The sequence below is a fragment of the Poecilia reticulata genome, linkage group LG2 (genome assembly GCF_000633615.1).
Source record: "Poecilia reticulata strain Guanapo linkage group LG2, Guppy_female_1.0+MT, whole genome shotgun sequence".
NCBI classification, from domain to species: Eukaryota; Metazoa; Chordata; class Actinopteri; order Cyprinodontiformes; family Poeciliidae; genus Poecilia; species Poecilia reticulata.
In genome coordinates, this window is record NC_024332.1 from 17,311,716 (window position 1) to 17,333,645 (window position 21,930).

Below are 21,930 nucleotides of genomic sequence, written 5' to 3' on the forward strand. Positions count from 1 at the left end.
AAGGAAAGCTTAAAGAAAGGTAATATCCGTGGACGTGTTGCTAGCAAAGCTAGCTGTACTGACTGAGACACATATTTTGCATCTGCGATGAAAAAAAGTTGTCACTCATGCACTGGATTATTGTGTGGAGGGTTAGGGTTAGGGTTATGCGACTGAGGTGTCACATATATGGAACAACGTTGTGACCAAAGTGCAATATAGTGATATGACATTCAGGAACGACCCGATTCTTCTGGACGGATCTTTACTGATTAAATTTATTTMAGCTCTAAGTATTTAATATCTAGGTGTTTTATGGGAATGTGGATCTTTAAGATCAATTTGAGAAGCAAATTTGATAGGTAAAAGTTAATTTTTTGTGCCATGTAGCGCTGGTCTTGACTTGGTCTTGGGTAGGTGGTCTTGACTACAACTCTGCTACTGACTCCTTGGTTGCCTGTCCTCTCCCACCCACCTTCTTTCCATCACCTTTCTGTTGGATTTCTTTAAAAAAATAAATGCCATTAGTGGCAAAAAAAAAGGGAAGTTCATGTTATGTTAGGACAGGAGATAAGATGTTTCCATCCCTGAAATTATGATGCATAGAATCACATATCTAAGTCTAAACTATGTTACACAGAGTAAACATAATAAAAACATGCTTTATCTGTGGCATTGTTCATTAAACTGGCACATTTCTAATGTATTAAAATTAAATACGATCGGTTCACTTAATGGTATTGCATTAGGGATTAGGTAATGGCAGTACTTTTTTACTTTTACTTAAGTACAAATGTTAATGTGGTAGTTTTACTTTTACTTAAGTACATTTTTGTCTGTGTATTTGTACTTTTACTTAAGTACATTTTTTGAGTACTTTCTCCACCACTGCCCCTGAACCACAATAGCAACTTCAAAATAGTTTTACCTGGGCATGAATGGAAAATGGACTTGACATGCTCAGCATTCCAAAGTACATTTTGCATTTAATTTAAAAATCAAAGTCACAGAATCTGAAGGAAGAGAAAGAAGGAGCACAGAAACTGAATTGGTTTAGTTCCAGTGGRAGTTTCCACATTGATCATTTGAGGAGCCATGTTAGAGCCTGAGATGATCCACTGAGTTTTAGAAGATGAAAGTCACAGCAGGCATCTACCAGCACATTTCAGAGCACTCCATGTTCCCCTCTGCTTACAAGCTTTATGGAAATATTGCTCTCCTTTCTCATAAGGACTTGGCACCTATCCACACTGCTGAATACAACAATACTTACTTTTACATTTGMATAGCATCACTGTGGTAGAAAATCTGTCAATGTGAAGAAGATTAGTGACGTCCATCCCAAAAATATAGATGAGTTGAAACTGCTGGTAAAGTTACGTGGTTTCCTTTACACCTCAGAATGGACACACGCTGATTGTTTCCACCCGCTCTGTATTGTTGCAGTAACTTATACTAAAAGTACCTCAAACATATTGTCCAACTTATGAACAASTTAACATTTCCATATTAAATCAATTTTATTTCAGTTGTATGTGGTATTCTAATTCATTAGCTGTAAATCAGTCACCAAAATAAAAAAAAACTCGGGGGGAAAAAACTGTTTAATGAATCTGAGTTTAATTGTTTTTCAGTTAAATTCTAATATGTTAATTTTGATCTCAATTTTTCTGCAGATGTTAGGCAATTAAAAATATGTTCCATTTTCTCAAACACCTAAAAATGCTGCATCAATAAAAAATGTAAAAATGAAATAACATCGCTGATTTATTATTTTTTACTCCTGTCTCACAGGTTAACCTGCTGCAATAAGTTCAAACTAGCACAATACATGTAATAATTTATTGTTAAGCATTTATTGCAGTTTACAGAGCTTCTTTTRGGCCATTTTAATTATGATGGCAAACATCAGGGTCAAGTTTCTACACAGTCCAAATACCTGTTATTTGAAGAAGGAGCACAGCAAACATGAACACCATACTTTCTCATACATTCGTATATTCAATATATACACATAGATTTTTCTTTAACTTAAACCTTTGACAGTTCCATACAGCAAAACAAACAAAGAGAAATCTACTTTCAACATGTTTTTTTAACAATAAAAATGGACTTGCAATCACCAGTGAGAAAAATGTTTGAAGTTAAAGGAAGGAATGATTGGAGCTGTGAAGCTGAAAGGAGGAAGGCAATATTTGTTCAGTGTACACTCCATGGGACGATATTGCTAAAGACTGGCTGAATGGGCACCAGTTTAATGCTGCCATGATTTTAATTGGATATCATTTAATGTCAGCATTTTATATCAGTGCTGTAAACTCAAAAACAATTCAGTGTTGTGCTCTTCCTCCCACCGAACTTTCACAGATACAGTTACAACACAAGACATCAACACAAACACAAATATTCACCAGGAGAACTGTAAGGACGCAGCAGGGGTGGCGATGGCAGGACTTAATCCATCCTGATCTTCTGATTGGTCATCCTGTAGATGATGCTGTCATATCCCGGGTCCATGTTCCACAGGTTGTAAGCGATGGCGATGACCGCGAGGGCCAGAGCGATCATCAGCCACAGGACGATGTTGAAGATCACAGCGTAATCAGAGTTGTACTTGTAGGCCAGGTTGTAGGGGCTGCCCGGGTTACTCTGGAAATATTCAACCCAGTCAAATAAGTTAAACACAAAGCGTATGTAGACACATTTATCTAATTCAGTTCAGTTGGTTATGTAGCATTTACTAGGTAGAGACGCAGTCTGACAAAGCAATCTACAACAAATCCTCCACTCATATAATGATCGTAATATTCAGTTTGTGTTTAAACCGCAACACTCACAGGTGGGCAAACTAAACAATTACAACACATCTTTATTATGTATTCTATTATGTGACAAAATTATTCAGGTTGTCGCTGCATATGTTAATCCTGACTGGATGCACAAAAATGACCACTAAGACCAACCTGGTGACACGCCCTTGTAAACCTAAACAAGCTTCTGGCTAGTTCATATAATGATAATGATGCATCTTACTGGCAATAAAAACTGCCTACATATTAACTGATRAGATCGACAGGTGATTAAAATTTCACAACATGCTGCATCAGATGAACTCTGGAGACTAAATTAAAAAAAAGGAGGAATGGCTTTAATTTGAATAGGATGTGCTCAAGGTTATGAGCTCACAAGACAACCCTCATACATTATCAATAACTAAGGGAAAATTAGCAATTCCTTTTGATTTTTTTACAAACTAAAAATTTCACAAATCAAACTGTTTTGATTATTCTTGCTGTAGCAGAATAACTAAGTCCAGGTTTGACCTGTGGTTTTCCAGCTTCTCTTAATTTAATGTAGTTGTGATGCAAAAAAACTGAAAAMGTTGCACGAAGCCTTTTTTATGTTTTCATAAACAAAAAATGGATTCTTAAAACTAAGTGTTAAAGACCTCTGTTCAGTGTAAAATTATACAGTCTGCTTTTGTGTAGAGACAACAGTAAATATCAAGACATTTTAATATTCAAAACAACATGTCACAGCATTTGCATAAATGCTATCAAAAAAATATATAATAAAAAAAAAACAAGAGCATAAAGCTGCTACTTTAAAGAACTACTAATGCTCCCAGATATCTTGTTTATATTTGGAGCAGCTTATTGATTAAATTGTGTATTTTTTGTTTTCAATTTTATGCATGTGTAAGTTTCTTGGTATTTCTCATTAAATAACTGAACTAGTGCTCTCTCTCTCTCTCTCCCTCCCTCCCTCCCTCTGCTGCCACAGCTTATTAGAAGTAACACAGGATCCTTTCAGACTTACAATCTGTTTAGATTCCAAGATTGAACGAGACTTTCTGGTCAAAGGAGCTTCAAAGGTTTTCACAGTAACAACCTCCACCACAGCCCTGTTGCCATAGAGTCGATACATGTCCTCTCCAAACTGTAAGAAAAAGTTAGGACATGGTTAAAACTGAGGTAAATTAAAGATAATGTTGACAGTTGTTTTACTGCCTCATTTCTCCCCGTTACCTTCTGGAGGACAGAAGCAAGAATGGCCGTGGCGTCGCGGTACTGAGGAGAGTCTTTGCCATAAAGACGACTCAGCTCCTCYAAGCCGGACAGCTCCAGAGAGTACAGGTCAGGGGAGAAGTCCTTGGCCAGATGTCTGTGCCTCTGGAGCTGCSAGAGGAGAAGGTATGATTGAAAYCTGATTCACCAGTTCCCTTTCTACGATGGAAAAAAAAAAAAAGAGGTCTGCAACATCGGGGGCAGCTTACCAGAGCGGTGATATCGTGCAGTACTTGAACCTCAGACAGGAAGAGTAAGTCAGCCTAGGAMCAAAATAAGTAGAAAAGTTATGGTGTGAAGTTTGGTTGGAAGCTAATCATACAGACAAAGTCTTTTTCAGGTTCAAATTATGGCTGCAGCTAATGATCATTTTAGTAATGGATTATTCCAATAAAAAAATKTGAACATTCTGTAGTTTTTTTATTTAACCATGCAAGCCCTTTAAGAACATTTCAGAAATATAATAGCAGATGCAAATGAACCAATAATCCTACTTCTTTTTTAAATAAAAAAATAGATATACTTTTTTTTTTTGCTTAAAATGCAGCAGCATAGGATTYCTTTAGTGAATGCTTTATCATTTGGTTTTTGGATTAACTGATTAATGATTAGATAGCAAAGGGTGCTTAATAGGAATCTTTTTTTTAACTGAATTTGAACCAGGTGAAGCTAAAATCATGGCACTTGAGAATTTCTGGGTGGAAAACATTAAGGTTTTAATACAGACTGTATATATAACAGTTTTGAATTACTCATCTGAGTACGTTGTTCTTTCAGCAAATTACCTTTTTTAAGTAATCTCCAGTTAAAGATTAATCAATTACTAAAGTAGTTGACAATTATTTTAATAATCGATTTATCATGATTAATTGTTTCAGCCGTGGTTCGAATAATTSTGATAGTTTTTGATGTTTTGTTTTTTTACAGAAGATGTAGCTAACGTGTACTGCAAATGTTAGACACCAACTTCTGAATTTCTGCTTAGGGAGTTGAGGGGAAGAGATGTCAGCACAGAGCCATCCTGGGATAGGCGTGCGCGGATCTGCTGTAAGGTGACCGGAAGGTCCTCAAACACAGCATTGGCCTTGCCAAGCATGTACAGCCGCTGCAGGGGACAAAACATTAGGTAAAGATGTAAAAAAATAAATAAGCTTATTTAAAGGTATTTATTGTTCCCTGCTGTTCTGTATAAGCTGATTTTTTTATTTTTATTTTTTACCTCCTCACTTGGAGCCAGTTGTAGCACTACGGGGGTGTATTCGGAAAACAAAGAGTGGACCGTCTCTGCAACGCTGTCCAGGGTGAAGGGTACTGGCTGAGAGAGGAGAAGCCASCAGCACACTGAGCAAACCTATTCTCATTATACTGTAGATTTTAATCTGCTTACTTCCAAGAATTGCTTGACTCACATTTTCCAGGGGGTAGGAAGCCACAGTCTGAGGAAAAGCCAGGCTGTCGACTCCTCTCACCACCACCAACACATTAGCCCGGGGACGCTGGAACAACGGACCAGCCTGCAGGCCAGGCCACAGCAGGTCCTGGGCAAACAAAAACATATTGYGTTTTTTACGATGCCAACATCGTGGTCTCAAGACGCATCTATAAAAACAAAGCTCAACAGTTTTTGTTTTTTTTTCCTTTACTGCAAATAAGATACCTCTTCAATAGAGAAGCCCATAGTCAGAGCCACCACATCAGGGACTTTCTCTCCAGAAACCGGCCAGTCTCCTTTCTGGAACGACACAAACTCTGGAGCCTGAAGGACCGTGAAGCTGTCTCCACGGACACCTGAAGAAGAATGGAGATTCTTGTCAGCCCAAGCAAAGCAAGACACGTTTTTAAAAGACTKTGCACAAACTGATGATGTTCAATTTTAGCTACTTTTATCCCTACCMATATGCTACAAAGCTCTCACAATCACATTTAATGCTCCATTTAAAATTACTATGCCTTGTAATAATTTTATGACTGCACTACGTGCATAGATTTTACGTAAAAATAAATCAAAACAGAATAGGTAGCCTCATTTGCAGACCAAAGAGAATGTGAAATCTTGGCWACAATGTTAACACCTCCGTGGATGGAGAAATACACTCGTGACATGGAGCAGCAGCAAAGATGGAAGTTAAAGAGGAACCAGTAGCCCAGAACAGAGTGTCACATGACAGCACAGGCAAATAATTAATAAAGAGAAACTAGACACCACGTTATTATAAACATTTTCATTGGATATAATTGTAATCTTAAAGAGTAAATGGCACATTTAACCTTAACGCTAGCATAACGACTAGCAAAARGCAAGAGTTGTGTCAAGCTATTCGATCAGTTTCATGAAGCCGGAATTGAATAGTTTTCCAAAAGCAACTGGTATTTAGATGGATTACTTTTCTGATTCTTATTGACAGATGAAGAAAAACACGGGAATAGCAGAAAAAAAAAGCTAAATGATCATCCTAACGATGCTCCTGGGCTGAGTAGCGACTTGTCAGATGAATATTGAGGCCACACACGAGGCCGCGGCGTTAGAAATACAACGAAGGAGGTTTGTGAAACTATGAGTGTCGATTGTTTAGCGTTGGACACTTCTTACCTGCTAAAGCTAGGCAACAGAGAGCAAACGCAAAGGTGAAACCAGCTTTCATCGTTCGGCAGGTCGTCACCGACATCTTTCTCCTACGAACAGCAACGGTCAGCTGACCTGACGTCTTGGCAGAGCAAAGCATGATGGGAGCGTTTGTAGTTTGTAGCAGCAAGACGAGCCAGCGACTACCAGCTGTCTAAACAATAAAATAATATTAGAGAGAAATGCTGTCTACAGTTTTTGTATAAGATGCGTACATGTATTAAAGTGAAATGTTTATATCAGTTAATTTAGATTACTGTATTTTCTATGTCTGGGTTGTATTGCTGCGATCCATTTACCTAGGAAGTCGGAAGTAGGAGCGCTCCAGTTAAAGTGGAACACCGATAAAAATATCAGTAGCCAATTAATGGAAAAGAATRCATAGTTTTTAAGCTGTTTTACAAATACAATCTTAAGAGTGCAGCCTCCTTAACTCCGATACCCCTAAATAAAACTTAATTCAACCACCTGCCTTCTAAAAATTTCCTAAATAGTCCACTTACCTGTCTGTAACTTGATGTCAATGTAGATGCAGTTGCTCTGCGAAGGCATTTGAAGTTTGCTTTAGGATATTAGTGAACAGTTAGCATCATATAAACCAAAAGAACAACAGGTGTAAGGTTACAAAATAATTTCCCAAAGTTTGAACACCCCTCAGCCAATGTATCAAATCCATTGAGTAGTAGTACCATTGAATGCAAATGCACAGACTGTTCCTGGGGTTGGGGGGAATCTTGTTTTTCTTGTACTTTAAACATTGTGATGATAAACTTCCATTAAAATAAAATGTATTCTGTGGTTGTTGTGACAAAGTAGACTTGGTTACTTTGTCATAATCAGTTCCGAGTGCGATTTATCCTTAAGGGTTGTTTTAAAGGTTAAATCATTTGAAATGGGGGTGGGGTCACTGGCAAACATTTTTAAAGAAAATAAAATGTGAAATGTATCATCTAAAACAAAGTACTTAAGTATAAGTAGTTGCATTGTTTCAATGCAAGTACTTAAATATTTAAAAAAAATGATTCAACTATTACAATATTTTTCTTAATTTTCAATTATTTTAGACAGTCTAGGTATTTAAATACAATTTTTAAATKTAAAGTTTTATTAGATAGTATAGTTATTATTTTCTATAATTTTGGTGTCTTTTTAAAATTGATATTTAAACCGTTTGTTTTTTTCAGTGACATTGCTGAGATGCGGAGCTGCTTAAATGCAGTTTAGAAAACGATAGTTCATCCATCGTAATCCATTAATTTTCTTTCACTTCAGTTACGGTTTAAGGATCAGTTTGTTTTTTTTCTCCTAAATTTTCCCTCAGGGGCTCATTTTGATAGTCCGGCTATTTGAATGCCATATTTGTATTTAAATTCTGATACTTTTTTTTTTTTTTTTCCAGATAGTTCAACTATTTAAACACAATAATTATTTTCCCCATTCAGCTGGATGAGAATCCCCCCTAGCATTTTACACGGCTGTGTGGTTATCATTCAGACCACTTGGGGGACTCGGGTATCCCACTCCCAGAACTGGAGGTGGAGTCTGTGTGTGTAGGAAGTATCTCCACAGATTGGCTGAGTGTGTGTAGAGCAGTGACCTCCTCCACAGCGAGCGTGTCGCTAACCACCATTAAATTTCAACTAAACAAAAACACATCCACGGGAGGAAACCAGGTGCTTACTCGCCTTAGAGGAGATAAAGATTTGGTCTTCTCCTTTGTTTTTTTTTTCCTTTTTTTTTTCTTTTTTCCTTTTGTCCAGGCTGAAGCGGTGCAGCAGCAGCAGCAGCAGCTGGGGCCAGAAGCGAGCAGTATGCATTCAGACTGCAGGCTGCTATGGGCAGAGCGGTAATGGTGGGCAGGGGACCGACAGGGGCCGGGGTGCTCGTCCTGTCCGTGCTCATCGTTCTCACCGCGGAGGGCTGTCGAGGGCAGAAAGGTTGGTGCCACACAGCTGCGATAACCGGAGGAGACCCGTGTGTGACCGCAAATACACGAACACATCAGGGTTGTTGTTGGAGGGAGGGGGGGGGGATTTTAGGAAGTGTTATTGTCCAGCTAACTGAAACCTGCCTTACATGGCCGTGTGTCTGTGTGTGTACGTGGGCTCTTCTTCACGCCGCGCACTGTGGAGGTTGGTGTTTTTTGGGGGGGTTTTTTTGGTGGAAAACTGCTCAGGGAAAAACCAGGCAAACCGGTTCCTGAATTTTGACGTTTTCATTTTGTATGTGTTTATAACAAATGAACAGCAGGCGTTTGAGGATTTTACTGTCAAAGCAACAATGTGTTTCTGATTTTCGTCTTCCAATAAACTGGTTACCGTTTAGGTTTATCATTTGTTAGGCCTTTTTATAGGTCGGTTTAAAGACCGACGCCATTTAGAAAGTGTATGGCCTTTTCTATGCCATAAACAAAATGAAATGATTGATGCACATCACAGAGGAGACTATGTGTTAAGCACAAGACTGGACCCAAATAAAAGCATAGCTAAACTCAAACTCAAGTTTAACTAAACTACACTGGATGGATTGGCTTTTCCTAACACCTTGGGAGTGGGGGGTAAACACGTGTGCCCAGTTTGTCACTAATTTATTGACTCTAGCAATACTTTTTAAATATACACAACGATGGTATTAAATCTCTTCAGGAATTATTACTGGTGTTACAGAGCGTAATGTGAGATGTAGCTCACTCTGCAGTTTTTCAGTAACATTTGAGTCATTGTCGTGTTTTTGTTCTGCTCATCTGGATAATGTCCACTCAGAGGGCTCTTGCATAACTCAAGGCTCGCATAATATTCACTTAGCACCATGGCGTGTGTCTGCAAAGTTTTATCACACAGTCAGGAATCCAGGATAAGGTTCAAACAATTATTACCATAACAACATCTCTCACAGTACATTTTGTAATACAGTTTTAAAATGAAAACCCAGTCAAAACAGCCTGTAAGCTAAAGCTAATGCTTTGCACTACTAGCATTGTACCTGGGCGACTTGTTTTTCCTCAGTAGGATTTGCTAATAGGTGATCTGCCTGAAGCAATTTAAGTTTTTAAATTATAAACTGAGATGGCACTGCTGCAATTCCAGGACCGATCTCCAATACTTATCAAAATGTCCCTTCATTGAGAAAAAAATTCCAACCCAGCTAAGTAGACGAGTATGAAAGGGTAACATGTGGGTAATATTACCGGAGGAGCTTATTGATCTGGGCCTGCAATAGGATGCTTTAAATGATGTTTTATGTTTTCATCATGTAAATCACTTTGAATTGCCTTGTTGCTGAAATGTGCTCTAAAAATAAACTTGCCTTTTACTGCTAATTGTATTCAGTGTAGCAGCTGAGCTTATCACTTAACATTACATTATTGGAAATGATCAAACTTCCAACTTCATAATAGGGCTATTATTGTTGAATAATGTAAGGATACCAGTTACACTAAACCCACATTTCTTTCTCTTTCTCCCATCACCACAAAGTCTCCGCCGCTTTATCAAAGTCGACATCAAGGGCAGTGAAAGTCTGTCCAACTGACTGGAAATATTTTTGGCACACTGAGCATGAAAGCATCTCATTAGAAATGTAGTACGTTACTAAATACTGCATCAAAGCAGTCATCTGCAATTGTAATATAAGCTGCATCAATATTGCGATGATGACTTGCATTTCTATGCATTGTGCAGATCTACTTCAGAGGTAAATGGAGCACCACACAAGTCAGTAACAACAACAGTGAACAACAGTTTCACTATAGCCTCCCAGCGTGTGTGCATGAAGTTTTAAAAATGTTCCCATCTGTTTGAGGATGATCTAACTCTTCAGTTTTGTTTGTAGGTGTTCAGGTTTTTGGCCACAATCCTGCTGTCTGTACAAAATAGGTTTGACTCTATTAAGCTCATTCATTTGTCGAATAGGAGTGAGAGTGGGGAGCCAGCAACCATAATCTGTCTGATTATGAGATTGAAAACTTTCAGGGCTTAAAGTACAGAAATATGTTTATAACTTGTTTTTACAAATGTAGTGAAAATACAACTAGTTTATCTGTGTTGTTCCACTCCATTGTTCAGACAAGCTTTTTTTTTTCTGGTACATTAACCCCTAACCATCGACTTACACTTAAATGTAAGTCAATGGGTCCATTTGGACACTGGTATCCTCGTGACATTTAATGATTAAACAAACAAGTTTGGTTRTAAACTTGCAATTCTCCCATATGATGATCTAATAGATTTGCATTTGAATGTCAGTGAAACACAAAATGGTTATTTTTTTTGTTTGTTTTTTCTTGTAAAAGATCAACAGTTTTCTATAGCTACTAGGTTACGTATTGATTTGTTCCCAAATTCTGTACAACTATCTGTTCTCATTGTAGTTCAGAAAACCAGTGGGAGGGCTGAATACYTTTAGAAATACAAACRGGTAAAAACACATTAACTTTTAATTCTGTCATTTATATACGTTCACATATATATAACTGCAAAAGTTGCACAGAAGCAGTAGATTCCTGCAGCTTTGTGGCTCTTGTGTTTCATATATATTGGAWACTGAGGCCGGGGTGGCTTGGTGACTTTCTGTATAGGAATTATGATTTTGTTGGAGTTTTACAAACTTATTGGGGTTTTACAAACTTGAAACTCTGAAACCTTCTGAATACCAATTAAACTGAAGGAGATGACTGGATTGAGTGTTAAAAACATGCAAGATTTTATTTTAGGAAACTGTTTTCTTTGTTCTTTTGCTTGTTTTAAGAGGCTGCATTTCTGCAAACCGCTGTAACTATCCATCCATCCATCCATCCATCCATCCATCCATCCATCCATCCATCCATCCATCCATCCATCCATCCATCCATTTTCTTTACACCCTTGTCCCTAGTGGGGTTGGGAGGGGTGCTGGTGTCCATCTCCAGCGAACRTTTTGGGCGAAAGGCGGGGTATAGCSCTGGACAGGTCGCCAGTCTGTCGCAGCCGCTGTAGTCACTTCTTAGGAATTGTTCTTTTCGTAAGCAGTGATGGTAAATATTCAGAGATCAAGACAAACTACATTCTTTAATTGAACTTCCATGTTAGTGAGTGTAACAGTAGGGATGTGTAATCTGTTTCTTTTAACCTCATCAATAGCAAAGTATGTTTGTTCTGAGCAGAAATGTGTAACTGAGACTTCATGTTTTGTCTTAAAACCGAGGTCAGGATTTGTGAGCTAGTGCTCGGTTTAAACTCTCAAACTATTTGCACTGTTATCTCTCAGGAGCTCCTGGTTTCTCTAGGCAGCTGGATCAGGTTGATAAGATAATGAGTAGACATACAAAAGAGTGTGTTCAGGTTTCAAAATGCTTCAAACCTTTAACTTCCCAGAAATTACTTAAGATAAAGGAGCTAAACGGGAAATCATGTAGGAAAACTTCCAGGTTTAAAGGTTCGTTCAAGTAGATTTATCTGATCTAATTGCACTGAGCTGATCTAATCATTTCTAGTCATTTGGACCACTTAAAGGACCTTTACATTGGAGTCCAAGTCACCCAGGTGCACCTACAACAAACACAACTTCCTATGGCGCTATGCAGGTCTGGGGACAATTTGGGGTTAAGTACCTTGCACAATTGCACAAGTGATGGGGTAGAAGATGGTTTCTGATTCATCTGGGACGTTTCCTGGGCTTGAACCCAAAATGTCAATGTGAGCTACCTGGTGATACATTGTGCTTGGAAGAGCTTTGTTTTGTCATTGTATTGCTTCTGGTTCATCTGGCAAAGTTCCTCCAGATGTCCCAATCAGTCCGAAGGGGAAAACTTTTAAGAAAAAATAACTTGGCCTTTGTCCTCTGCAGTTCAGTCCTGGTACTTGGTGCAGAAAGTCAGTCTGTCCTTGATGTTGTACTTTGAGAAGTTCAGCTTGCGTGTCTGCTTTCCCTAGCATTGTCTACCTTACTCTGTAATTGCAATCATACCAGCATGCTGCCATTGCTCTACACTGGTGGCAACCAAATCCTTTAGCTGAATCCTGTTTAAGCGACGGTTCTTACACTTTGAAGCTTCTTAGCAGTTTGACCATTTCTTGATTGGTGTGCAGTCTTTCCCATAACATATTCAAACTACCTTTATAAAAATTGATTACAGCATGTGATGTCTTGTGGTTCATGGCCATGGTTCGCTATAGGAAAAATGATTTCAAGCCACTTTAAGCAGCCATTTTGCCCTTCTAATCCAATAAAAATGACAGAGTGCTATCAGGTTAGCTCTCCTGGTTAACAATTTCCTCCTAGGCAGACCATGAGATCACAGAAAGGATGATAACTGGTYATTTGTGTCTGGCCAAAACACAGCGTGCAGCCTATGTTTTTGTAATTAAGTAAGTTTTCATTCATTTTGGGGGAAAAGAGGGATTTTGTCTGAATTGCAACTTAGACAYGATGCAAAGCGTCGCCATAAAAACTGAAGCAGTGAAGATTTTTATTRGTCTGAAAACTTTTGGCCATTGAACAGYTTCTGGGGAAGCCAGGGCTGCTTTAGAAGTCAGGACTGTGGATGGTCGTTTCCCAAGGCACCTTAAGAGACGGAAAAAGGTGAAAATTCAATGCTTTAGTTGGGCTAATAATGGAGTCTCCAGTTTTCTACATTGTCTGTAAAAGGAGATGGATGATATTTTATTTTATTTCTGTTCACGAGCGGATGAGCAGTAAAGAGAGACAAGAATCTTGAAAAATACTGGAATTTCCTCACCTTATTTTCTGTCTCATTGTCCAAATGTTGTCCYTCCGTGTCAGGCCATAATTTCTTAAATGTTCTTCTTCTTGCTTCTTCGTTCATTTGTTCCTTCCCTTGGAGCCTGTCTTCCCCGTTTCTCTTTTTCTGCTATTTGTTTTAGTGCTTTTGTCTGCCCTTGCTTTATTTCCTCTTGGGTGTTCTTCCCTGCTCCTTTCTTCTCTTGTACAAAGATGGATTAAGACTAGAATGACTGACCTCAAAAACAGGAAACTTTAAGCTTGCAGCAGTTAAAGTAGCATCTTAAAATTATATATTMTTTTTTACTTYGCTTTGCAAATATAAATGTGTGTGTATTTATGTTGCCCTGCAGGTGATGGCTGCGGCCCCAGTGTGCTCGGCCCCAGCAGCGGGACGCTGTCCTCTCTGGACAATCCGAGGACACACCCGAGTGACACTGTGTGTGAGTGGGAGATCACTGTGCCGCGTGGAAAGAGGATCCACTTTCGGTTTGCTCTGCTGGACTTAGGAGAGAGCGACTGCCAGGTCAACTATCTCCGCCTCTACAACGGCATCGGRTCCAAAAAGACTGAGATTGGTGAGAAAAGAAAGATACYGACTGRTTTTCTGAAACAGACTCAGGTTTTGGGGTTAGAAGGAGACTTTTAGGAATGATTAAAAGCCACCCTTTGCTTCAGGTCAGGCAGCTCTTTGTCCCAGTTTATAAGTGGTGCTGTAAGTGAAGTTGTATAGCTATTTTTTGTTTGTGTGCTAGTCAAAAAAAAAAAAAAAGGCAAAGAATTTGGGGACATTCAGCAGTTACTCTGTGGTGATCAAATAGTCCTGAAGCTACTTTTGACTGGAATGATCAGTTTTTGGTCTGGCATCATTAAAGTCACTGTAAAAGTATTATTTTTGTTACTTTCAATCCCACGTTTCAAAGTTAAGGGACATGGATGCAAATTCCCTCCACACTTTTTTATGTTTGGATGGACAGATATACATTTACAKTGGAGTTTTAAGTTTGCTATAAATGTTAAAGAGGCTTATGAGATATGAGCACCTTTGCTGTGCAMGTTTTTGRTTAATTGTTAAACTTGTGAACTTTCAGCCAAAGCTTAAATTAAAGAAACCAAACTGCTGATGCTCACTGGTTTGAGAAAAGAGTAAGTAGAACGATGCCCTGGTTATATTTAAATCCACCCAACTATACCTTTACTCTGGTCATGTTTCTAAACAGAAAGTCTACTTTCTTTCTTAGTTGAATGTATTATGAAGTTTATCTGGGGTAGATTAACTTAGAGACAACAAACCACTAACCTCAAGCCCAAAGCAGCCCGGTCTACTTTGACACATGATACTGATACTTAAAGCTGCTTTCACCTCTGTTTAAAGAACACACAAAAAACATAATGGATGGGTATTCCTGGGGCTCTCGGTGGTTCCACAAGCAGAACCACAGAAGCGCACTTTGTGTGTAGGGATGAAAGGAGAAGCCATTTGTGAGAGGATTGTAGCAGTCGGAGAGAAACACGAGCATTTCTCACCGAATTTACGTAGCTTGGTCTAGAGTCACTGTCACTGACTAAAATTATAATCCACAGTCTGTGTTAGTTTGCACTTCTGAGACATACTGCACAGTCTTAAAGAAAAGTAACTGAGCTAATGAATAGTAAAAAAAAAAAAAAAAAAAAGTATTTTTATTTCTTAATTAAAAGTAACTGATTTTTTGTAGGATGAATGTTGGATTCAAAACAATCGTCTGCCCCGACAGACCAGACTCTTGAGTAGACAAGACAACATTAATAACACAAGATTGGACATAATAAATATTCTGGTTGAAATTCAGGTCTCATTGAGTCTCAATGAATTATTATTGCAAACAACCTAATAATGTTGCATAATGAATTATCCTGAGCCGCGTAGTTCTCGCTGGCTTTACATTTCGTGTTTTATCAAAAGGCCTCAAGGCTTAGTCCTTTAAAAGTGTGAGAAAAGTAACTGTGAAAATATGCTGATCAGCCAGAAAACTGCGACACGGGGAAAAGTGACGCTGCTCATTTTGTTACAATGGAATGTTTACAGGCCCCATACCAGTATGATCACCTCATACTGGGTGGTGGGAGTGTCGAGGTTGGAGCTTGCTTTTGAAACTTGGAAATTAGTCATCTTTTAGTCAACTTAACCTGATGTATAAAGTATAAAGCTCCTTAGGTTGAACTCATTTGTGCTGATATCAATTTTCTTTCCGTCTTAGGACAATTGCTGCTATAAGTTTTGATCTGGATTGTGCCGAGAATTAATTAAACTTAGGCTGAAGTTTGATTTCATTTTGTTGTGGTTGAGGGATCACTGGATGAAGTGGTTGGATGAAAAATGCCAAAAGATTGCTTGATTATGCTGCATACATTTTGTCACACAGCTTGGAGAAAGCTTGGACTCGTTATGAATATTGAGGTTTCAAAATAAAGTCACTTTAAAAAATATACATATATTTTCCATCCTGCTATTCCTACAATTTGAGGCAACTTTAATGAGACGTCAAGCAAAATACCATGGAGTGACCCGTTTATTCTCCAGCTTTATAAAGCATAGCGTAGCGAGGTGCTGCCCTTCCCCCACTTGTTGCTGCACACTGCACGGCTGAAAGGGGGGTTACCACCATTTTCTCACTTGCAACAAAAGCGGACTGTTGTGTAGATATTTCTGGTTACTCTGGTCATGCTGTATAAACTAAAGGAGTGGTAGCTGAGCGGTGACATTTTTTTTTTTTTAAATGACATTCGGAAAACTGTGACATCATGTCTGTGGTGAATGCTGTCTAGCAAATTGAGGCGATACCTTAACTAATTAACCAGCCAGCATCACTTAAGAGTATACTGTGAATTTATTCCATACTTTCTTATTAAATCTATGCGTAAAATTTCACTAATCGCTGTGCTTTTTTATTTCTTGCATTAAAGTGAAATACTGTGGTTTGGATCAGAAGGTTGATGAGCTGATCGAGTCTTCGGGCAACCAGGTGACCGTCCAGTTCAGGAGTGTGATGCACCGTACGGGACGTGGTTTCTACCTGTCCTACTCCACCACTGAACACTCAGGTATGCAGGCTGCTGGTTTGCTCTACACCATTCTGTTTTTTTGTTGTTTTTTTTTGTCTTCTTTCTCCAGTGGCATTCATTTTAATTACGAGACCTGAGCGCTGAGCCTGGTTCCGTTTTTGTTTTAGCCCTGGAGGTAAGAGTTGCTAGGATTTTCTGTGTTAGTCACAGCTGTTTTCTTTCTGTACCCCAGCTTTATTTTTATGACTATGAAGTAATTGTATTGTCCTGAAAAAACACTCATACACAAATCTTTTTAACATATGGGTTTGTCTAAAAACTGGCAGCTTGTTGCGTTTTCCTCGTCTCTGTGTGTCATTTGATCTGTGCTATCAGATGTGCAGTTGAAACCAGATGTTTACATAACCTGCGTAAAAAAAGGAATATAGCCATTTGCTCTCACTTCTTGGCATAAAATGTGACTGAAGGTTTCCTGGATTACATCAGTTAGGACGACCAGGATTATTCCCGTTTCCCCGAGTGCAAGAACGATGGCTTCAGATTTGCAATTTAACTATTATTATTTGGCAGAATTTTCCCTTCAAACTTTGACACGGGTCAAATGTTTTGGGTATCCGTCCACGAGCTGAACTGGTATAACCGGGTCAGGGCTGTAGGTGGCTTTACTCAGACACACCTCTTGCAGATCAGGCTTTTATGATACCCACTTCAAACCATTGATTTTATGTCCCTAATGCCACTTTGTAACTAAAGTAGTTTGGCCTTAAAACATCTTAAATTCACTTTTTTTAAAAAGTAAGTTAATTTATTAATCACAGGTATAAAATTTTGTCCCGGCAGCAATATTTAATCTCTTATAGGTGTTTTTGTCATGGGATTTTCTGTTAGGCAAAAGTTTGAGTCGTATGCTGACATCTTTATTGCGTTTCGGTTGAGGCTACTATTAACTGGCTACTAATATACTCTTGCTAGCTAGCTAGCTAACTATTTTGCACCTGAGTGCAAATTTTTCTCCAGTTGGCTGGAAGACGTTTGTACATTTCTGTGGAGATATAGCTCTTAAATTTCAATCCTAATATGGACATAYTTTATTAATCCCAAGTGGAAATTAACAATGAAGTCTTAAAAAGTCTTAAAATTKAGTTGATGTAACCTGCAGAAAACTTGGTTTCAATCCTTACTGGTGTCTTCCCCCGCCCCCAAATGTAACAACAACCATTACAGCAAAACATTTCTACTTTGGGTTCATTAGAACTTAGGACATGTCTGTAAAGATTAGGCTCTTTAGCACCAAATCCATTTGGAAACAGTAATATTGCTTTTGTAGTAATGATTTCTTCCTCTCTGAGTGACCTCTTAGTCCAAGTCGGTTAGGGATTCGTTAGGTAATGGACGCTCTCTTCCCAACTTCAGCTTTTACCGGCCTCCTTCCTGGACAGAGTGATAGCTAGACCTTCTTAGAACAGATGAACGTGGCATCTTCTAGAAATTGTTCCCAAGGGTGAACCAGACTTGCAGAAATCCACAGTTCTCTTCCTGATATCTTGTCTGGTTTCTTCAGATTTTTCCCATAATGTCACGTAAGGAAGTGTTTGAGGTTTTTCTTTTAAATTCATCCAAAACTCGAGAACTTAAAAACTTGTGACAAACAAATATCTTGTTTATCTCAGTGCACATGTTGGTCAGTAAGTTACAGAAATATTCTAGGGTTCAACAAAAAAAAAACCCGAACAACAGACAAGAGACGAGCCGAAGCCGCAAGAAATAAGTATCCGCAATTATTTAGCTCCGATGGTCATCGTGGCTCGACTGAATCACACTGGGTGGCATTTTTCCCGCCACAAAGCTGATGTATGCGTTTTCCTCACATGAAAATGATCACTCAGGTGTGTGTGGGTGGGCAGCTTGAACCAAAAGTTAACCAATCACCATGGCGATGCGAGGTGGCTTTTTTTTTCTCTCTTTTTTTAAAAATTTCCATCTTAACTTTGTTTACGAGGTACCGTTTTTGATCATATTAATGTGGTCACTGCAGAAGGAGGGCTGCAAGTCACCGCAGAGTTTACATGACATTCCCAGCAGCCCACGTCATCCTGCGAGACATGACTGGTGTGTGTTTGATCACCCATTGTACTCCCACGGCCTCGCAGGGCTACTTTGTTGTTTTTCAGAGTTTACATGGAAAGATTCGCGGCGGCTGGTTCAAAATTCAAATTGAATCTTCGCGGATTTATGGATTCAGATTTATTTTTCCCTTTCAGTGATGTAGTTCAAGCCACAATTAGGACAAATCCAGGACGTCTGAAGTCGGTTGGCAAGTCTGTTTTTAACATGCGAGCAGCTGCGGGAGTTTTTCAGGTCCGATCCAAAAATGTTTTATAGAGGTCATTCAGTCGCTTTTCTACTTGAGTCATCTTGTTCATGCTTCCCTTGTGGGGAAACGTTTGACATGACCCCCACAGAGTTTCGTTACAAAGTCCTCTGAAGACCTGCACAGTATGTTGAACCGCAGCATCAATGTGTAGAATATCTCAGTTATAATGGATGTTATGTTTGATGGGATATAATATTCCACGCATCCTTGTAAAATCTCAAATTTTGTATCAAAAACGTAAGTTGGCATTTAATATGTTTTTCCCAGGTCTTAAATTTTGACAGAACTATTTAATCTTGTATAGTACATGTATGGATTTTTTTTTTTCCCTTCACAGGACTTTTTAATCAGGCAAAAGTTGGGAGTCACACTCAGACATTTTCAGTATGTTCTGTGACTCTACCGCTAACATTTTCAGCAACGGAATCTAAATATTTTCCTGAAATTGTGCAATCCTCGCATTTAGATTTCTATAGACAGAAGTGACATTTCCTGATATTTATAAAATCCTTTTTCTTTCTATGACATTCAAATTCATAGGGGGAAAAAAAGCATTTAAATGCTTTTATAACCTGTTGGACTCATGGATGGGAAGGTAATTTGAACTTGTCTGAGGTCAAATTTATACAAACCACTCAGGTTTGCATGGATTATATTAGATATAAACCCATAGTCTGCATATTTCAACTAAAATATTAGTTACTGACTACAAACCTGAGTTAATAAAGATCCTGAGGTCGGCTATTGAACGTTGCTCTGTCCCTTACACACACACACACACACGTAACCGTGAACACACTAGTCCCACTTTGAAACATGGTGGGGGCAGCATGGTGCTATGGGAATTCTGTCTTTCAGCAACGACAGGGAAGTTGACTGGGTTTGATGGGGAGATGGATGGAGGTAAATCCAAAGATTTAGATCACAACTCAATCAAAAACTTATAATGTGTGGCAAAACTAACAAAACTAATGGTGAGAGAGGCTCTCTGTCCGTCCATCCATTGTGGATCTAACATGACAAAATACGAAAAGCTAAAGAGGCGTGAATACTTTTGCGAGGTGCTGTGTCTCTCCACTTACCGAGTGGATCGAGAAAAATGCAATCAATTTTAGAAGTTTCTCTAAAAACACGTCCGGTTTTGGAAAACAATGGGTTTTATTTTGAGCGCTGTACTTTATAATTTTCAGACAACTGAATGCAGAAAACGCAGCGGTGGTTTCCTTTTTATAGAGGAGGAGAGAACGTTTGTTTTGCAGCGACATGCAGAGAAACCAGTTCTGATGCCGTTTGTTTTTCCCCTTTGCAGATTTAATCACTTGTCTCGACAAAGGATCTGATTTCCCAGAGGCGGAGTTCAGGTGAGCGCCGTTTGCTTTGCATCAAATTTTTTTTTAGGTTTTTTTGTTCGAAGACCCGACTGATACTCAGTGTTTCTGTTTTGTTCCTTCACAGTAAATACTGTCCTGCAGGCTGCTTGACATCGACAGAGAAGATTTCTGGAACTACACCAAACGGCTACAGAGAGGTGAGTTAACGCCACGTCCTGGTTTGATGACCTCACGGAACCCCCTGCTGTGCTTTAGGTCACAGTTGCTTAGTCTCCTAATGATGACCTCATTAGTTTTTTGTTTTTTTTTTTGGAACCTTTTTTTTATTTTTGCTGGATGGCGGAGGGAAGGGTGTTCCTGACAGATGGGAAGACAAGGAGGAGCGCGGGGGCGTGCGCTTCAGGGAGCGAGGCGCCCCACAGGAACAGAGGAGGGGCAGGGTCACTGGGTAAAAGGGAGGTTAGATAATAGTTTGGCTGAAAGTAATAACCCTGTAATCCAGTCCAGCTGCAGGAGAGCGCCGAGCAGAGCCGCGCGTTGAGTGTTTCTGGAGAGACAAAAACCTGCCGAATGAGTCAATGTTATTAAAACGCTAGAGAAACGGCGTCGCGTGTGGACGCCGGGGGCGTTTTTATTTGCGTGTGATTCATTCATGTTTTGCTTTTTGGAGGGCGTGTGTGTGATTCCAGAATGGTGATTGTTAGTATGTTGTATTAGTCTTTCCACCCATATCACTATTTCATTCTTCTAAGTGTCTTTTACCCTTTCCAACATCTTGCTCCACGTGTGTTTAAGTGTGCGGTTTTCTCCGTTGGAGGCAGGGTGCAGCGATTCTTTTTTTTTTTTTTTTGTCGCAGCGGTTTTTGCGAAGCCTCTCTCCAGGATGTGGCGTGCGACTTTTGGGAAGTTTAAGAGTCACAGCGAAGGTGTTGATGGCTTGTGGCAGGCTTTTTACTGCTGCGTTCGTGCATAAATCCCAGCCTGCTGCATGTGTACTCTTCACTCTGCGGGTCACCAGTTTTCCCACAATCTCCTCAGCTGTGAATTCCACTGTGGGTCTTTATTCCCGTAATAAAATTTCACTCCCGCTGCAGCAGCTGCTCGCATGGAGGATCTCCTCCTCTGGAAGAGGTGGGGGCGGCAGGGTAATCTGGGTTTTTCTCAGCTGCTCTGTGATGTGGAAGCAGGTTTGGACAGGAATGCAGTCGGCCGTGACGCATTCCCCATCGGTGGCTCCCGTACAGAGAGGAGCTGATGAATCAGGATGATGTCACTTATCTGGTCGAGTCCGAAGGTTAAAGTGATCACACTGCAACGCAGGGCGGACACCGCATTACTGCACGAAACTGGCAGTGGAGCTGTAGCGGCTAACGTAAACTTCTTCTTATTGGTCGTTGCTTCACCCGGGAACATCAGGTTTAATTAAAGTAAACCTCAACAGTCTTTGTTTCAGAGGTTTTCTTCAGATTGCATGGCTGGTTGTGGAGTAATACTAGAATTAATCCGCAGTCAGCAACTACAGTGGGGCAAAAAAGTATTTAGTCAGCCACCAATTGTGCAAGTTCTCCCACTTAAAAAGATGAGAGAGGCCTGTAATTTTCATCATAGATGTACCTCAACTATGAGAGACAAAAGGAGAAAAAAAAATCCAGAAAATCACATTTTCTGATTTTTAAAGAATTTATTGGCAATATATGGTGGAAAATAAGTATTTGGTCAGCTACAAACAAGCAAGATTTCAGGCTCTCACAGTCGTGTAACTTCTTCTGTAAGAGGCTCCTCTGTCCTCCACTTGTT

The 21,930-nt window shown here is 39.4% G+C and overlaps 2 protein-coding genes across 2 annotated transcripts in view; one reads left to right on the forward strand and one right to left on the reverse strand.

The window, feature by feature from the left end:
* Positions 1-1,806: 1,806 nt before the first annotated feature.
* atp6ap2 (ATPase H+ transporting accessory protein 2) lies at positions 1,807-6,784 on the reverse strand. Its single transcript, XM_008434024.2, has 9 exons — positions 6,637-6,784; positions 5,704-5,834; positions 5,456-5,584; positions 5,266-5,361; positions 5,014-5,151; positions 4,256-4,309; positions 4,008-4,157; positions 3,799-3,918; positions 1,807-2,628 (listed from the first exon to the last, which is right to left on the reverse strand). The coding sequence occupies exons 1-9, from the start codon at positions 6,767-6,769 to the stop codon at positions 2,434-2,436; spliced, it is 1,146 nt and encodes a 381-aa protein (XP_008432246.1). The 5' UTR covers positions 6,770-6,784; the 3' UTR covers positions 1,807-2,433.
* A 1,382-nt stretch (positions 6,785-8,166) lies between these two features.
* The window catches only part of dcbld2 (discoidin, CUB and LCCL domain containing 2), a 23,058-nt gene continuing 9,294 nt past the window's right edge, over positions 8,167-21,930 (forward strand). The window contains exons 1-6 of the mRNA XM_008434040.2: positions 8,167-8,342; positions 8,430-8,606; positions 13,740-13,964; positions 16,330-16,467; positions 20,112-20,163; positions 20,258-20,330. Coding sequence (XP_008432262.1) covers positions 8,504-8,606; positions 13,740-13,964; positions 16,330-16,467; positions 20,112-20,163; positions 20,258-20,330 — 591 coding nt within the window. The 5' untranslated portion in view covers positions 8,167-8,342; positions 8,430-8,503. The remainder of the gene's footprint in view (positions 8,343-8,429; positions 8,607-13,739; positions 13,965-16,329; positions 16,468-20,111; positions 20,164-20,257; positions 20,331-21,930) is intronic.